The sequence below is a fragment of the Rattus norvegicus genome, chromosome 12 (assembly GCF_036323735.1).
Source record: "Rattus norvegicus strain BN/NHsdMcwi chromosome 12, GRCr8, whole genome shotgun sequence".
NCBI classification, from domain to species: domain Eukaryota; kingdom Metazoa; phylum Chordata; class Mammalia; order Rodentia; family Muridae; genus Rattus; species Rattus norvegicus.
The window spans coordinates 41,672,197-41,690,250 of NC_086030.1; the positions used below are offsets into that span (position 1 = coordinate 41,672,197).

The window sequence follows — 18,054 nt, forward strand, 5'->3', positions numbered from 1 at the left end:
GATTTCCTTACTAGCCACCGAGGCATTAGGTCCATGCAGAGGTGGGCAGGAAATGGCTGTGAAGGACCAAGATAGTCTAGGTTCAGTCCCTGAAGGCCATCATGTGGTCACGTAGGTGTGTGTTTTCTAGCACCTTTTGCCCACAGCACGTGCAGACAGGGCCAGACCCCACAGGTCAAGGGGCTTGCCTCCCGAACTTCAGGCATCTGTAAGCACCAGGGGACCCCTTTGCTTCTGGCTCACTAGCTACATGTCGGGTTTCCTCAGTCATTTTCTCAAGTGACTCGCAGAACTAGGGAGGAGTATTTGCAGCTTTATCGTAAAGGAATTGCAAGGAGTCCAGATGGTGATTTGCGTGGGCACAGTGGATGCCCTCCCACCCTCTCCAGACTCCTCCCTGCAGGAACCTCCCCACAGAAGGCTCTCTGGAAGCACACCAAACCCTGTTTTCACAGAGACTCCGTCACACAGGCATGATGGGAGTGCGGACAGCCACAGGAAAGTGTACGGGAAGATGGTGGCGTAGTGCTGCCAGGCTGAGGGGGCAAAGCCTGAGCCTCTAACATCCCTCTCTAGAAAGAGGCGGGACTCTGGGATACCCACGATCGGATGACTAGAATGAGGGAAAGTAAGAGACGTAGCTGGCACCAAGTCAGAATAGCAGGAAAGGCTTGGCCTGGTGCCGCATGCCTGTGACTCTGGCACACGGGAGGGAGGTGAGGCAGGGGGATAGCGAGTTCCAAACCAGCCATGGATATATAGTGAGATTATGTCTCAAAACCTAAGAGAGGGCCCAGTGGGATAGCTCAGCAGGTAAAGGCACTTTCCTACACTCCTCACAGCCTGAGTAGGAAAGATGGATCCCCCAAATTACCTCTGACTCCCCCCCTTAACGCACACACTATAGCATGCGGGCACACACAGACACGCATACATACATGTGTGTGCACACAATAATTATTTTTAGTAAGTTATTTTTTTTGGTACCCAGCCAAACCCCTGTGTTTGTTCTCATCTGTAACTCATCTCTCCTTGGAACAGTCCAACCACAGTGCTGAATAAACTTCCGGCAGAGCTCGTCGGCCCACACATCCCAAAGTCTTCCCTATATGGCCTATGGTGGAAACACACTCGCCTTCCGTCTGCATGGAAAGCAGTGTGTGTGTGTGTATCTGAGACTTTAGAAGGAACAGGAGCACTCACTCAGAACAGCTTTGAAAGACAAGAGTGTCTCTCAGATCATCCCTACCCTCCGTTCCCCTCATTCATAAACTGATTTTTTTCTCTGGGGGCAGTTCTAGAATATTCCCTCCTGGCATGCAGGATTTCTCCTCCCCACTCTTCCTGGAGCCTCACATGAAGCTGTGACTCACAGGAAGAGTAACCACGGAAGGGGGAGAGGGAGGAGGCCCCAGGGTCCAAGTCCATATGGCCTCTTTCCCTGGCCTGTCCTCTGGCCAGCTAGGGGCCCACTATGGGGGAACGGGAGAGGGCCCTGAGGAAAACCCAGCAACGATGTCTTCAGGAGAGAAATATGCAGAGAGCAGCAGTTCACGTCCTTGGCTGTCGAGTAGGCTCTCCCTGTCCTGGGCAGTGCATCCCACCACAGGGTCTCCTCAGTCTCCCCCTTCTAGGAGGCTGGATGAAAGAAAGCCCATTATGGGGACTGAAGGCTCACTTAGGGCAGCTAAGGACCCCATGCTTGCCCTTTACAGCTCCTGGCCGTGGTGTTCGACACCTTCAACGACATCGAAAAGCACAAGTTCAAGTCCTTGCTGCTGCATAAGCGAACAGCCATCCAGCACGCATACCACCTGCTCGTCAGCCAACGGGTAGGGCAGTGGGGGCAGGATCACAGAGAGGGACTTCATTCTCTCTCCCTACCAAAAGCGTCCCCTTTGGCTTGGCAGAGCCTGTGGCTGCCATACTGCCCATGGGAGAAATGCAGGTGCCATCTGTGTCCTCATGTACCTGTGTTCTACCACACTGCCTTCCCTCTCCCGCAGAGGCCGGCCGGCATCTCCTACAGGCAGTTTGAAGGCTTGATGCGCTTCTACAAGCCCCGGATGAGCGCTAGGGAGCGCTTCCTGACTTTCAAGGCCCTGAATCAGAGCAACACACCTCTGCTTAGGTGAGAGCCAGGGCCATGTCTGTCGGGGCAGCAGGGCCAGACCTTCCCGTCCTGTAGTGGAGCGGTTCTGGGTAGTAGGAGGTGGGTATAGGGAGGGAGGCCTTTGAGAGATGCAGATTACACCATGATTCTGACATGGTCAAGTTCCTTGGTAATCTCTTACAAGCCGCAGAAGCCAAACACTAGTCCGTTTCAGTCCGGTTTGCTTGAAAAGAAATGCTTGAGGCTGGGTGTGCTAATGCGTGTCTCTAAGGCCTGAGGCAGGAGGATTGGAAACTTAATGTTGCCCTCAGCTATGTAGAGAGTTTGAGGCCAGCTTGGACTATTTCAGATCTTGTCAATAATAATAATAATAATAATAATAATAATAATAATAATAATAATAGGAAAGGGCGAGATGGCTTAGCAGGTAAAAGTGCCTTTGCCAAGCCTGATGATTTGAGTTTCATCCCTGGGACCCACATGGTGGAAGGAGAGAATCAACCCCTGAAAGTTGTCCTCCGACCTAAAAGAAAGCGTTCCCTGCACACATGCGCACAGAAACCTGGAGGGGCTGAGCCCGAAAGACGTCCAGTTTTGGTGGTGCTGGCCTTGAGGGTCGTTAAGTATAAGGGTTCTGCCCTCTCAGCTGGACTCCTCCTGCTGTGAAAGTGAAGGCAGCAGGCTCTTTGAGTGAGATAGCTACTCTGTCAGTCCCCGAGGCCTCTCTTCCCTCGGGGGTAGCCTTTGCAGGGCAGAGGTGGTCAGTGTAAACTGAGTCATCCTAGCCCCTGGAGAACAGAGGCAGTCAGGCCGCTGCAGGTGAGGACCTGGCTCGGGGCTAGGTCCAGTAAGGTTTCCATCTTCCTATGAGAGGCGGCCTTGGGCAGGTGGGAAGAGCAGAGGGTGAGTGTCACGTGGGTGACAGGCCCGCGTGTGACTGTCCTTTCACTTTGCTTGTGACAGCCTGAAGGACTTCTATGATATTTATGAAGTTGCTGCTCTGCAGTGGAAGGTGAGTTCTCCTGCATCCTCGCCCAGCAGTGAGAAAGGCAGCTCAGCCTTCAGTGTACCTCAGCCACAACAGGAGTCCACACCCCATGAGCCAGCCTTCCCAAGGCTTCTCAGAGACTATGGCCCCCTCAGCCCCAGCTGTCCCAATTTACCATCCAGATCTCTAAATGCCACTGCTGTTACCAATTTAGCAGCGGGAGCGGGAGGCTAGCCCCTGTGGAGGTCTGGGCTAGGTTCTGGTCCCTGGCCCTGACCTCATCTCCCCTGGGTCCTCTGCACTGCAGGCAAAGAAGAACAGACAGCACTGGTTTGACGAGCTTCCCCGGACAGCCTTCCTCATCTTCAAAGGTGAGCGTGTGGGACCAAGCTGGGAAGTAAGCAGTTAGCTCAGGAAGGACCCTTGATGAGTAATTCAAAATCCAAGGGCCAGCCAGGCACCTGTAACCACCACACTGTAGAGGGTCAGACAGACAGGTGGCAAGTTTGAGAGCATCCTGGGCTACATAGCAAACCCCATCTTGAAAACAAACAAGCAAAAAAATAAAAAAATGTTAAGCCAGATGCCTGCTGTTCCTCACGGGATAGCCCCCTTTCATTTGAACACCAGGTTTGTTTCGTTTTGAGACAGAGTTTCTTTGGATAGCCCTGGCTGTCCTGGAACTCACTCTGTAGACCAGGCTGGCCTCGAACTAAGAGATCTCTGCCTCCTGAGTGCTGGGTGCTAGGGCAAACGGTGTGCGCCTGTGCCTGGCCTACCTTGGACCCTCTGACTTTTACTTTTTCTTCTCTTCAAACAGGGATTAACATCCTTGTGAATTCCAAGGCCTTCCAGTATTTCATGTGTAAGTGTGAACCATCGCAGCTCAGGGCCCCTGTCCCCTGAGTCCTTTGTTCTTGGAGGTAGAGAGATGAGATCAGAAGGGGGCCAAGCACTGGGTTCTGTCCCCAGTACTCTTCAAAAAACAAAAACAAACAAACAAAAAAAACCCAGCAACACTCAGAGATCGCCATGATTATTACATGCAGAAGTAATTGGGTGTGGTCACTTTCTGGTCCTCTGCTCCCTCACTTCAGTTCTGTGTCTCTGTTGCAGGCCTCGGTCCTTTGGGAGCATAGTGTGGATAGGGCCCCTCCTGTTTCAGGATGTTTCCTCAGCAGACCTGAGTCTGTCACCTTGCTAAGTTAAGGAAGCAGTCCTGTTTTTGCTATGCCTGTCTCCCACATACCTAAGTCCTTATCATTTGGTACTTAAGTCCTGAGTCTTATGGCCTGACATGGTAACCATAGCAACATGTAATTCTCAACATTTAAGCCAGTTGGAGGGTGGGGAACCTAGCTGAGTGTGGTGACTCGTGAGTGTAGTTCCAGCACTCAGGAGGCTGAGTGACTGTCACAAGTTCAAGGCCAGCTTGGCCCAACTCTTATCTGAAGGAAAAAAAAGATCGGGGGATAGAAATACCACTTGGTGATAGAGTGTTTAACTGGCACACAGGAAGTCCCTGGTTGCCCCAGAATCACACAGAGGTAATAGCAGAGCAACAGATCAAGTCCCCAGCACCTCTTATGTGCTTGACAGCCAGAAGAAGGAACTGGGGCAGCAGCCCCATGTATTCTGTCTGGCCGAGGAGCTCTGATTCCTTCTGAGAAGAAATGATGTTTAGAGGCCACAGTCTGAGGGGGAGAGGGCTCACTGCTTGGCACTGACCGTGTCCCAGCTTTCTGCAGACACAGCCAGGGTTTTGTTTGTTTATTTATTATTGACTTAGTACTTACTTGTGAAAGCGATCATTTTATTCAGAGGTCTGATTTGAATCGAGGAGGCAGAAACCCATGGAGACACACCTCCTCTGTAGGTTTCCTTCAAGTAGCCTTGGCTGTCCTGGAGTTAACTCTGCAGACCAGGCTGGCCTTGAACTCACAGAGACCTGCCTCCTAAATGCTGGGATTAAAGGTGCGAGTCACTACCACCAAGCTGGTGGTTCAGATTTTTAACCCCAGAGCTTTGTCCTAACTCACTACTCTGACATATCTTGATTCCCAGTCTTAACCCGAGGGTCCCCAGCGGCACAAGCACACGACCTATGTCCCAGGGTCCCAGCAGCAGCCCCACCACAGGACCATGGCAGCTGGAGTGGCACCTAGGGACGTATTTGCTCAGTGTGCCTCAGGTCCCCAGAAAAAGTTCCTGTCTCTATAATGCGGGCACATTGCCAAGTCTTTTCTTGTTCTGAGTCAGTTCTCACTGTATAGACCTGGCTGGTCTGGAACTCACAGAAATCCTCCTGCCTCTGCTTTCCCAGGTGTGGGGACAAAAGGTGTATGCTACTATACCTTATCTCATTATATTTCAGATCTTTAGGGCTTCCCTTCTCTCATAATTCCGTAGCATACTTAGACGGCTTCAAATCGTACTTTCAGAACGAGATATACTCAAGTAAGGTGTAGAGAATAACCACTACTTCCCAGAGGCTGACTTTTATTATAGCTTATTTTTCTGTTGTTTAAAAGCTTTAAGAGGGCCAGCAAGATAGTTTAGGGGCTAATGGAGCTTGTCGCCAAGTCTGAAGATCTGAGTTCAGTTCCCTCAGGCCCACACAGTGGAAGGAAGAAACCAACTCCCACAAGTTGTCCTCTGACTACCACAGGTGCCTGGTGACGCACGTCCCACCCTGCTCCCCACAAATAAACAGCAAATAAATAAACAAGCATGTATGTGTATATATATATATATATATATATATATATATATATATATATATATATATATATATATATTTAAAGCTGTAAGAACTGGACATAGTGGCCAAAGCCTGTAAGTCCAGCACTCCAGGCACCGAGGCAGGAGGATCGTCTGGATTTTGAGAATAGCTTGGGGGTTCATAGCAAACACCAGGCTAGTCAAAGTCACATAACAAAATCCTGTCTCAAAAAAAAAAAAAGTATATGCAAAGAGCTTAGATATGGGAGTGTGGTTAGGGACCCTTCCCCCTCTGCAGTGTGTCCCCATGGTCAGGGAGTAGAGACCACAGCACAGTAACACGCAAAGGGACCACATGTCTGTGGGTGGCATGCCCCTAGGTGAATGTGTCCATCTCTTCAACCAACCCCTGACCCCCATCCTGTACCTATGTCCCCTGTGTCTACATCCTGCTCCTGGGACGGATCCAGAAGGGAGAGTGTTGTTGGGTAGACGCTCCGTGACCATGTGACGTGGATGTGTTCATGCAGTCATTTTGAAAAGGAAAAGAAAAGTTTTCCTTTATTATTTATTTTACGAGTGTTTTTCCTGCCTGTGCATCTGTGTACCATGTGTGTGCTGGGGCACTTGGAGGTCAGAAGAGGGAGTCAGATCCCTGGGACCGGAGTTACGGATGGTTGTGAACCACCATCTGGGTTCTGGGAACTGAACCCAGGCCCTCTATAAGAGCAGCTGCTCTTAGCACCATGGTCATCTTAAAGGCAGACAAGCCCAAGTATATTGGCTGTCTGTGTTGACAAATTGGACTCCTCTGACCACAGTCACTGTAGGGATGGTAACCATGTTAGCTACTACTGCATTTCCTAAAGGAATCCCCGGTTGATGTTGGTCCATAGTGAGAGCTCTAAGCAGAAGTGGAAACCTTCAGGGATGGTGTGTAGCCCAGGCCCACTTTCTTCCCACCCCTGGGGGTCCTGCACATAGCCCTGTAAGGCCAGCAGGCCTGTCCCTCTGACCCCCTCTCACGGCTTCTCTATCGCAGACCTGGTGGTGGCTGTCAACGGTGTCTGGATCCTAGTGGAGACATTCATGTTGAAAGGTGAGCTCTGCCTGGGGCCCCTCCCTGCTTTACACAGAGTCCCTGGCTGACCGCAACCACCACTTCTGTCACCCCTCTGTCTCCTAGGTGGGAATTTCATCTCAAAGCACGTGCCCTGGAGTTACCTCGTGTTTCTTACCAGTAAGTGTGCTGCGTGGCTCTGCCCAGCTTAAACCCAGCTGTGAGAGCTCCAACCAGCTACAGCATCTCATGGCCCTTCCCTAAAACAGAACCTCAAGGGACCCCCATCTTAGAGGTTTAGTCTGACCCCTTTAGCCTGCTTCGAATCCACACACTTCTTACTGGCCCCTGGTCACATAAGGCACTCCACCATGTCCCTCAGCTTGGCCTCTAGCTCCCCTCACCAACATGTCCCACAGTTTTATCTCTACTGGCCCAACACGTCCCTCAGTCTTACCTCTAGCTGGCCCCCAACATGTCCCCCAGTCTTACCTCTAGCTGGCCCCCAACATGTCCCCCAGTCTTACCTCTAGCTGGCCCCCAACATGTCCCCCAGTCTTACCTCTAGCTGGCCCCCAACATGTCCCCCAGTCTTACCTCTAGCTGGCCCCCAACATGTCCCCCAGTCTTACCTCTAGCTGGCCCCCAACATGTCCCCCAGTCTTACCTCTAGCTGGCCCCCAACATGTCCCTCAGCCTGGCCTCTAGCTGGCCACCTCCCCCAGTGGGCTGGGGAGAACCCAGATCAGCATCTGATGTTTCCCTCTTGTCTTAGTCTATGGAGTTGAGCTGTTCATGAAGGTGGCTGGCCTGGGCCCTGTGGAGTACTTGTCCTCTGGATGGAACCTGTAAGTAGAGCTTACTGTCACCCTGAGGCAGGTGTCCAGGTCGGCCTCCCCTCCCACTCCCAAAGGGCAGGTGGCTCTGGGGACACCCTAGCAAGTTCTGTCTGCCCGTGAGCCAAGGCTTCTCTGGTGCTCTTACCTAAAGCCTCTGGGGTCACCCACACCAGTACTCATGGTCCCCAGAGTTGGCTCTTCCTAGTCATCAAGTTTTGTCACTTTTATAAGGGCCACAGAAGGTTCCACCTCCTCTTGGCTGGCATTGAAAAAAGCCACAGGGCAGAACCGAGTGTGGCAGAGCCGGTCTGACAGCATAGGCCTGTCATCCCAGCACCCAGGAGGTGCAGGCAGGAAGATCAGGAGTCTAAGGTCATTCCCAGCAAGCAGCTGGATATTTGCACATAGCTGGGCTATGCTGGTTGCTTTGTTTTGTTTGAGATGATGGGGTTTCTCTGTAACAGCCCCGGATGTCCTGGAACTCGATCTGTAGACCAGGCTGGCCTCAAACTCAACAGGGATGTGTCTGCCTCTGCCTCCCGAGTGTTGGGATTAAAGGCCTGCGCCACCACCGACCAGCTGTAGAGACCCTATTCCTTAAAAACAAAACAAAGACAAAAACAAAAACAAAAAACCACCACCAACAACAAAAAAAACCAAATGACAAGGACCACGTGGCCTCCACATGGCTCTGGAGGCCGTGCACCCTTTCCTTGAGTTAAAGTTAACTCAAGTGTGAAGTCAGATCACATCTCGAAGACTTGGGTCATCAAAATACGACCAGCAGAGTGGGAAGAAATCAGGAAATCAGAGTGGATAGGGCCCCCTGTCGTCTCCACTTAGGGTGCAATAGAGAGCTTATCCCTTGAACCCCGAAGTCAAAGTTCTGCCTGGGCAACAGAGACACTATATCATCAAAGCAGGGACGGGGACACACGCACGCACGCACGCACGCACGCACGCACGCACGCACACCCACCCAGGATCCCATCCCAGGCACTGGCCTGTACAAGGACAGTGGGGCCTGGGCCTGCCTGGTGTGTCTTGAGTCCTGCCTTCAAATTCTCAGTGTGTCCAGCAGTCTAGAGGCTACTGAGGCCAAGGCTTCGGAGTCAGAATGCCCAAGGATGACTCTCAGACCTGAGCTGAGGCTGGGGGATAGCCAGCTATAGGGCATTGTCCTGAGCACACCAGGCAGGCACAAGCCCCACTGTGCGCCGCGGCTGTTCAGGTCTCTATGGACGCCAGCTAAGAGCAGGGGTGTGGGAGGAAATTGTGGAAGGGAAGCCTGGAATGTCACCCACAAACTGGCCTTTTCTCCGGCGCCAGGTTCGATTTCTCAGTCACAGCATTTGCCTTCCTGGGACTGCTCGCGCTGACGCTCAACATGGAGCCCTTCTACTTTATTGTGGTCCTGCGTCCCCTTCAGCTGCTGAGGTGACCTGCAGGGCTTGGGAGTGGGCAATGGGCGTTAAGGGGTGGGGACCCTTAAGACTAGCCCATGAGATTTGCCAGCTGGCGGCAGGGCCCCCATCTTAGTCCGAGCTGTTCAGGATAGGAGCATGCAAAGCTCTCGATGGGCAGAATGGCCCAGCCTGCAGCCCAGGAAAAGCCACACTGCCTGCTTGCCCAGTCTTCAGTCAGGGCATCTTACTTTGAGGGACTGGAGGGACATCCCTGGTCGTTCCTCTTTTCCTGTATCAACCTATGTTCTTGGCACTTTGCTCCTGCTGCCTGGCTTTTACAGGTCCCAATGGGTCCCACTTACCTATATGCCTTCCTTGGGGCTTGGGCTCTTGGGGACTCAGGAGTCAGAGCTGCCTTGACGGCCTACCATGTCCTCACTCTCTGCCATTCCTTCCAGGCCAATTAGAGCAAGTCTGCTGTTGATTGACTGTGCACCCCCTTCCCTGAGCTTGTCCGATTTTGCACCCCCTTTCCTGAGTTTGTCTGATTGGCACCCCCTTTCCTGAGCTTGTCCAATTGTGCACCCCCCTTCCTGAGCTTGCCGTGTTATCTGAGCTGCTGGCTTCATCTGTCCAGTCCAGTGGGGGACTTGCTGCATTTCTTTTTTAATTGCATGACATGATGAGGCTAGCCCATTCTGGCTCCTCAGAGTCTTGGCTTGCCCCTGGTGTCCCGGGTCTGTCCCGTCCAGTGCCACAGTTTATGAGTCCTGAGGGAAGTGAGCTCAGCTTGCACAAGGCTTCTCAGCCTTGTCTTGATGTGGGGAGAGGAGTGCTTACACGGCTCTGGCCCTGAGGAAGGGGCTGTGTGGCCATGCCCCTGCCTCTGTGGTGCCAGCAACATTGTTCTCGATGCTCAGGTTATTCAAGCTGAAGAAACGCTACCGCAATGTGTTGGACACCATGTTTGAGCTGCTGCCACGAATGGCCAGGTACTGCCCGCCTCTCAGCCTGCAGGTCCAGGCAGCACGAGACTCGTTTAGGGATTTGGGGAAGTGGGAACAAGGAGGACTCTTAGGAAGGCTGGATTCAAGAGTTTGGGGGTGGTCTTCAAAGAGACAGAATCTGGACCCTGCAGGTCCCCTTGGCAGCACTGGCCTGGCTGAACTGTCTAGTGGGGAGGGCAGGGAGCTGTCAACTTACCACCTGTGTCTACGTTCACAGGTAAGGGGTCACCTGTGAGCCTACCTTCACAGGTAAGGGGTGCATTTCCGATCAAGGGGCATCTGTCCCTAGCGTCCCCCCACCATGAGCCTCGCGGCCCCTCCCCTGCAGACACTTTTCGATGGTCACTTGGCTAGGGCTAGGGGCATGCCTCCCGCAGTCAGTGCCGGGGGACCAGGACGCGCTGCAGCTGCCCCTGTCCCCTCTCTCCCTCCCTGACTGCCCTGTCCCTCTGCCTCCCCAGCCTCGGCCTCACACTGCTCACCTTCTACTACTCCTTCGCCATCGTGGGCATGGAGTTCTTCAGCGGGCGACTGTCCCCCAACTGCTGCAAGTAAGTGGCTCGGGTGGCTTTGGGCCTGCCCACTATGGGCTTTGCTGCTAGGCTGGGCACACAGAGCCGAGTGACAGCATGGGAGCCAGTGTCACCCATCTGTAGCAGGGCTCAATCGACACACCCCTCCCCCAAACCAGAGCAACCCCTCACCCCGATATACTGTCCAGGAGACACCAGGACCCGGCAAGGGACTAGAGAGATGACACATGGCAAAAAGATCGCAGGGCTGAGGGATGAAGAGTGAGGGTGACACCTCCATGGCCCTGCCCCTTCCCCTCCCCTCCAAAAGGAAATGATCATGACCCACCATAGGTGTGTCCAGTTACGACTACCCACGCAGCCTTGGGCGCTGATGGGGCACCAGTGACCCTCGTATGCATCCAGCTGACGGTTGCACCGAGAGCCCATACATGGGTCACCGCAGCTCATTCCAGTCCTCCTTCATGGGGACACTGGGCATAGCCTTGCTAGTGAGCTCCCTGGTGTGGTGGGTACCTAACTCTTACAAATGACAGAGGAGTGTATAAAGCCGGAGTGTGACAAACAGGGTCCCCCGCCAAGTGGAGCTACTAGGTCAAAGCGGGGACACATGCCCAGAGGAGCCTGGGAAGGTAGAGGAGACCCCCATCTCTTACCACCTCCGCCTCCTCCTCTGAAGGCTGCAGACATACCCAGCAATGGTGCCTGGGGCAGGATATGGGTGGCTCAGAGAGTCAAGGAGACCCCTAGCCAGACCTGGGTTTGCGTGCTTGTCCCAGTGAAGGCGGCCAGTCATCTTGTAACCCTCCTGCCTCCTTGTCTTCCTCCTTAGCTCCAGCACGGTGGCTGACGCCTATCGATTCATCAATCACACGGTGGGCAATAAGACCAAGGTGGAGGAAGGCTACTACTATCTCAATAACTTTGACAACATCCTCAACAGCTTTGGTGAGTGAGTCCTAGAGGAGGCCTCGGTCCGGCTCAGAGCTGCGTAAGGCCTCCCCCCATACCCAGACACCGGGTGCCCTTCCTGGGGTCCCTTCTACAGCGGTTCTGTGCGGCTGTAGATCAGGCGGGTCCAGGCTCACCCAGGCACCAGATCTCACAGTGACGGAGAGATAAGAGGCCCTAGCTGGAGGGCTGGAGGGTCAGCATGGCGTGCCGCAGTGCCAGCAGAGGGGACTCAGCACACCACTGCCATTTCAGTACTCACATAGCCCCTTACATAGGACCTTTCTGCTCCCTGGGTCCTTGCAAAAGCCTGGTGAGGGGAGGATATCCCCCCACTGGACATGGCCTCTCGAGGGAAGGGAGAACCCCTCTTGGCTCCCGTCTGTACCCAGTGAAGTCTGCTGCTCTCTCCTTGCTACTAGTCTTAGCCAGAGCTAGCCCACCATGGGCTGTTTTGTCAAAGGGCATGCCTTTTGGGGAAGAGGTTGGGTAGCAGGCCTCCCTTACAAGCAGTTACCCAGACATTGGTCTGAGGCGCACCCCCACTTCCTCTGCAGTGACCTTGTTTGAGCTCACCGTTGTCAACAACTGGTACATCATCATGGTAAGTTCTGGGACACCCCCCCCCCCCCGCCACAGGGCTGGAGAGCCATTTCTCTTCCTGTCCCCACAGTGCATGGGGTCTTTCATCATGCTCTAGTGGAAGGTGCTGGTGTGGGTGGTGCCCCCCTTTGGCTCTGTGCTGCTGCTGGCTGTGTCCCCCCACCCTGTGCACCCTGACAGCCTCTGGGTGTCTGACGGTCAGCAGTGCACCACGCCAGGTCTTTCTCCCCCACCCCATTCCATAAATTCTCTCCTGCTGAAGATTATCTGTGCTGACCTGCGTTCCAGTCAGCCATTCTGGAAAGGGCTGGGGTCTGAGGCTACAGAAAGGAACGCTCAGATCCGAGGAGCGAGAGGCCCTCACCTCAGGGCCCCACAGTCACAGGGAGGGCCAGGAAAGAGCTGGGTGTCACTTGTCTTTGGGCTTGGGCTGATGGACCCAGGAGACGGTGGCCCGTGCTGCCCACAAACTCACTCACTGCCCCCTCCAGGAAGGCGTCACCTCGCAGACTTCCCACTGGAGCCGCCTGTACTTCATGACCTTTTACATCGTGACCATGGTAGGCTCCGCCACAGCCATCCTCCCCCCTCCCCCTCCCACCCCATTCCTGTCCCCGGGGCTGCAGTGCCCAAGAGGAAGGGCCTCGCCTAACGGCGCCATATTGCCTCTCTCCGACCAGGTGGTGATGACCATTATCGTGGCCTTCATCCTGGAGGCCTTCGTCTTCCGCATGAACTACAGCCGCAAGAGCCAGGAATCGGAAGGTCTGTACGACTCACGCCCCGAGCACTGGCTGCCCACTGGCCATCCCAGGCCTGCTTGTCTCACTGCAGCACCTCCGCTTTTGCGTTTGCCTTGCCTGTCCAGGTCTCATGTAGATCCGTTGTTAGAAATCTAATAGAAAAACGCCCCCAGTTTCTAAACGTATAACAGGTAGCCGCCATCCCTTCACCTTGAGTGGGAAAGGCTGTGGGAGGAGCCCTCTCAACCCCATACAGACTCTGACCGGCATATACTGCTAATAGCCAGGACAGAAGGACAGCTAGTCCTGTCAGGCAGTGCTACCTTTCCCTATAACACACCCCAGCTCCCGACTCCCAGTGTGAGACTTCAGTGCAGCCACGTTTCTCTGCCATGCACTCAGACCGCCACAGATCCCTGTTCCGGGTGTGAGCAGTTCCTTCTGCAGCCCGGTGGCCTGGCTGCTCACTCTGCTTCCTGCGTGTGCGGCCATCTTCACTCTTACCTGAGTGGCAGCTCAGTGTTTCCGGGCACAACATGTACAAAGCCCCAGATTGCAGCCCCGAGCTGAAGAAAGGAAAGAGAACGAACGGCAGAGCAGACCCTCCCGTTCCCACCCGTTCTTAAATCAGTGTGGTAGCAAGCTGGTCGATTTTTATATATGCACACAAACGCGTGTGAGTAGAGTCAGTCCTGCTATCTCAGCGATCCTCAAATCTTTGCGTCCTCAATTCCGCCTGACGCTTTTCTGTTTACTTGGAGACTTTCTCTTCAAGCCCTTCCTGTGAAATAGGTGCTCGTGTAGCCCAAGCTGGCCTCAGACTTGCTAGGCTGGCCTTGAGGTGGACCATGCACTCTCCATACCCAGATGCTGAATTAGCACATCTTGCTCTCCCTGATGCCCTATGTCCCTGTAGGCTGTTGGCTAGACATACTGCCTTCCTGATGCACTCACCCTGCTAGTGAGGGGAGGGGGAGGAGGGACCACCAGTGGTTGCCGCAGGGAGTGAGTACTGCTTGGAAGGAAGATGAGACTCCACAGTGGGGGGAAGTGGTTATGGGACTCTGCCTTCCCCACCCTCAGTGGACAGTGGCATCGTCATCGAGAAGGAGATGTCCAAGGAGGAGCTTCTGGCCATCCTGGAGCTTCATCGAGAGGCGCGAGGCACCTCCTCTGACATCACCCGGCTGCTCGACACCCTCTCTCAGATGGAGAAATACCAGGTAAGGGGCCACAGGCTCTGCAGCTGCAAAGGGGGGCGGGGCCTGGCACCTCAAGCAGGTGGCACCCTTGCAGAAACCTCAGTGGGGTAGGAGCAGCCTCCGTGGCCCAGCCCTAGGCGAGCCCATGCCACCTGCAGCCATGCACACCTCACGGCCTCGGTTCCTCCTTAGCAAAACTCCATGGTGTTTCTGGGACGGCGATCGAGAACCAAAAGTGACCTGAGCCTGAAGATGTACCAGGAGGAGATCCAGGTACGGGCCAACACCCTGGGAGACGCCCTTCTGGTGGGGGCTGGGAAGGTTCCTTGTGCTCCGTGGGACCCAGGACCAAGTCCCTCAGCGCCTCAGTGCTGATCTTCTGATACTTTGCAGCATTCCTGGGTGGCGGCTCTCCCACCCTGTCCACTGCATGGCCATACCACCCCTTGGAGGGTGCCCAGTGCCCCATGGGGATCTTTCTAGAGATCTGAGTGATAGGAGGGAAGAGACCAGGGTCCCTGCAAGACCTGCTGCCCAGACAAGAAGGCTGTTTCCCTCCTCCTGCCCCTGTTACCAGATGGGAATAAGCTCAGGGCGATGGCATTTTGACTTGGGGCCTTTTGATTTGAAGAAGGATAAAGTCAATTTCTCCCTTCCTTCCTTTCCCTCCACCACCTCCCAGTCTTCCCATACCAGCAGCTGTTAAAAGTACAAAGCACCAGCAGAACCCCAAGGCGTGAGCCCCGCCTAGGCTCTCCTTCCTCTGGGGTCTCAGGGACCTCCTTGGCAGAAGCTCCATCATCATAAGACATTATGGTCGGCTCCCTTACATATGTGAAGGCCACTGAGCCTTGGTGTCACTGACAGACCCCACCCCAAGGGACAGAACAGTCTGTGCCTTGAAGAGCAGTGTGGACAACTGCCCAGGACCACCCAAGGCACCTAGAGGCTGGGCCACCTGCATCTTCTCCTAGCCTGCCCAGCCTCTCTGGTGTCAGTTTCCCCTCTGCTAATAAGGGCACAGCCACGGGAGAATGCTTTAAGGTCTCAAAGTCTGTGGTTTGGGTACTGGTTTCTTTAAATATGGGGGGGCTGTTTAACACTTGCCCGACCTACCGAAGTACCCCAGACCCTGGCTTTCCGGGGAGGCCGGGAGATAAGTGGCTCTGGGTTTCTGAAAGGCATCCCTGAGGCCCATTGGAAGGCAGCAGCAGTGTCTGAGCCTGGGACCTGGCCTCCTCCAGAGCCTGTGTAGGCCTGGCTCAGGCCGCTAGTTTTTTTTTGTTTTGTTTTTTTTTTTAAGATTTATTTATTTTGTATATGAATACGCTGTAGCTGTCTTCTGACACACCAGAAGAGGGCATCGGATTCCATTACAGATGGTTGTGAGCCACCATGTGGTTGCTGGGAATTGAACTCAGGACCTCTGAAGAGCAGTCAGTGCTCTTAACCACTGAGCCATCTCTCCAACCCAGGCCGCTAGTTTTGTGGCCTTTTCTCTACTTGGGGCCATTGTTTGTATATCCAGGGCTGTGGTCATCTCAGTGGGCAGGCCTGGCTCTGCCTCTGCTGTCTCCCCCCCTAGCAGAGGTTCTTCCGCTGTCCCTCTGGGACTGTGTGTCCCTCACATCAGTTGGGGGAGTGGGAGAGATGGCAGGCGAGCCACCCTGAGCAGCACCCACTTCTTCTCTAGGAGTGGTACGAGGAGCATGCCCGGGAACAGGAGCAGCAGCAGCTCAGGGGCAGCGCGCCAAGCCCTGCAGCCCAGCAGACCCCCGGCAGTCGCCAGCGCTCCCAGACCGTCACCTAGCCCGGCTCCGTCAAGCCAGCCTCTTCTATGCAATAACACCATAGTATTATGTACTACGATGTATGGAAACCATGTGTGTATGTAGACACACTCATATATATGCACATATTTACACAGAGAGAGAAAAGGACTAGCCAGGGTCCGTCCGAACCACCTCGCTCTGTCTTCCTGAGCTCCAGAAATTGGTTTAGGCTGGAGGCTCAGACCTGGCTGAGCTCTTCCTACCATGGAAAATTCTGGAAGCCCTCCTGCTCAAGAAGGCTGCTTAAATAGGCTGTCTCATCTTAGCAATGCCAGCATTCCCTGGGGGACCTTGCTGTAGCCTCGGGCTTCGTCCCTGCATTGTTGTCTACTTGTCCTCCAGCCATCACAGGTGTCTGTGTCTGGTATTAGGGACAAAACCACTAGGAAGAAACCCCACATCCCGCTGAATGACGTCTGTAGATGACAAAGTGCTAGAAGGTCCCGTTGAGGGAATCAGTGCCTGGGACCCAGTGAGAAACCGGACAGAGGCCAGAGATGGCTCAGAGACAGCAGAGTGTACTCGCTCAGGCTTCTAGTCCTTTCTTGTTGCTGAAACCCTTCCACAGCCTCGTAGGGAAGCTCACCCAGCAGGAGAAAGCCAACTGGAGACCCTGGGAATTTGACTCATTCAGGAAGAGTTCATTTGAACTGGTGCTGAAGGCAGGTCCCTCACCCCCACACCTCCACTCTTGAAGTAGACACTGTGTTTGGGGAGGGAGCCACACACAGCACAGGGACACTAACTGCCCATCATAGCAGTCCCTGGCTGGCCACCACGCCACGGCTAGCTGCTTTTCAAGGACTCTGAGGCACAGTGAGTACTGGCGTCCTCCAAGGTTCTCATAAGCTAGGTGGGTAGGGGAGGAGGGTGAGGTGAGCACTCAGCAGCCTTGTACCGTGCCTTGTGGGGGTTCTTTTGATGTCACGGTTGGGTAGTGAAGTGGCAGAGGCAGGCGTAGCAGGGGTGGAGCCCTGGTCACTTCATCCTGCTGTGTTGTCCACAAGGGGTGGGAAGGAGGCAGGGCTGTCTGAAGTTGCCAGGCAGCCCTGTGAACCTGCCCTTCCGAACCTACTGCTGCCTGGGAATTGGAGTGGGCAGGCAGGCACAGGTCCCCTCCCGTTCTCCCAGCTGCTGAACCAGGGGCCAAGCCAGAAAGTGGGTGTTTTTACTCTAAATAAAGCACAGTCTGCCCCACACCGCACCCCCAGGAAAACCACTGGTTTCCACAGAGAGTCAGGAGACTGGCAAAGTCCCTTCCACCTCAAAGAGCTCTTGGCCTCTACCTAAACTCAACCTAGACTCTAGGCCACAGACCTGAGAAGCAACTTCATCTAGCTGGCTGCCTTAGCTTGTGTATGAGTGGCATTTTGGAAGCAGAAAGGGGGGAGGCCTATGAAGAGAGCCTAGGGCCTCTGATTAACCCGCCTGGTTCTAGGCTACCCCAGGTACCCTTGGTCTAGGGGAGCAGGCTCAGGCAGAGGGACTGGTCTTGGGCCCTGATAGAGGTACTAAAACCCCCAGGTTCAGCACATACCAGCCAGGTGCCTGAGGGAGTTTGGGCTGTCAGGCCAAACTGAGCTTGTCCTGTAGCCTGAGAAAACCTGTCCCCACAGAAGTCACCTTGAGCACACACCAAGCTGACCCTCAAACTTGCTAGCCCAGCAGGGAACAGACTGGGTCACCCAGGGATGTAAGCTGAGGCCCCTGGGATCCTGTCTAAGCCAGCTTCCCCTTCCCTCAGTTCAGCTGAGTGGGAACTGGTGGCTCCCTGTCATAGCCTAGCAGGGGCAGCTATGGAACCAGACTGGGGATAGGCACTCTTGTGGGAACTGTGCCCGACCCCTCCCCCTTGCTCCTCCTCCCCCACCTCAGCCTTACACCGTGCAGACAATCATTTTGTATGTGTTAAGAGCCACGATGGAAGGTTTTATACAGTAATTTGTTACCTAGGAACCCACTGTGCCCTGATTTTTGTCGTGCCAATAAAGAGCCCCTGCTTTATAGACTTGGCTGCAGCCTTTGACTTCCAGCTTGTTGGTGGGTGGGCCACTAC

General features: G+C 54.3%; 1 protein-coding gene across 6 annotated transcripts in view; it reads left to right on the forward strand.

The window, feature by feature from the left end:
* Tpcn1 (two pore segment channel 1) overlaps window positions 1-18,004 on the forward strand; it is a 56,802-nt gene extending 38,798 nt beyond the window's left edge. For 5 of the 6 annotated variants that reach the window (XM_039089065.2, XM_039089064.2, NM_139332.3 and 2 more), the window contains 18 exon segments: window positions 1,716-1,832; window positions 2,007-2,131; window positions 3,077-3,125; window positions 3,409-3,472; window positions 3,922-3,966; window positions 6,865-6,921; window positions 7,009-7,062; window positions 7,658-7,730; window positions 9,051-9,158; window positions 10,048-10,119; window positions 10,596-10,685; window positions 11,500-11,615; window positions 12,176-12,222; window positions 12,713-12,781; window positions 12,902-12,986; window positions 14,048-14,187; window positions 14,359-14,439; window positions 15,860-18,004. In XM_039089065.2, coding sequence (XP_038944993.1) covers window positions 1,716-1,832; window positions 2,007-2,131; window positions 3,077-3,125; window positions 3,409-3,472; window positions 3,922-3,966; window positions 6,865-6,921; window positions 7,009-7,062; window positions 7,658-7,730; window positions 9,051-9,158; window positions 10,048-10,119; window positions 10,596-10,685; window positions 11,500-11,615; window positions 12,176-12,222; window positions 12,713-12,781; window positions 12,902-12,986; window positions 14,048-14,187; window positions 14,359-14,439; window positions 15,860-15,976 — 1,509 coding nt within the window. In that variant the 3' untranslated portion in view covers window positions 15,977-18,004. 6 annotated transcript variants of the gene reach the window in all.
* Window positions 18,005-18,054: the final 50 nt, after the last annotated feature.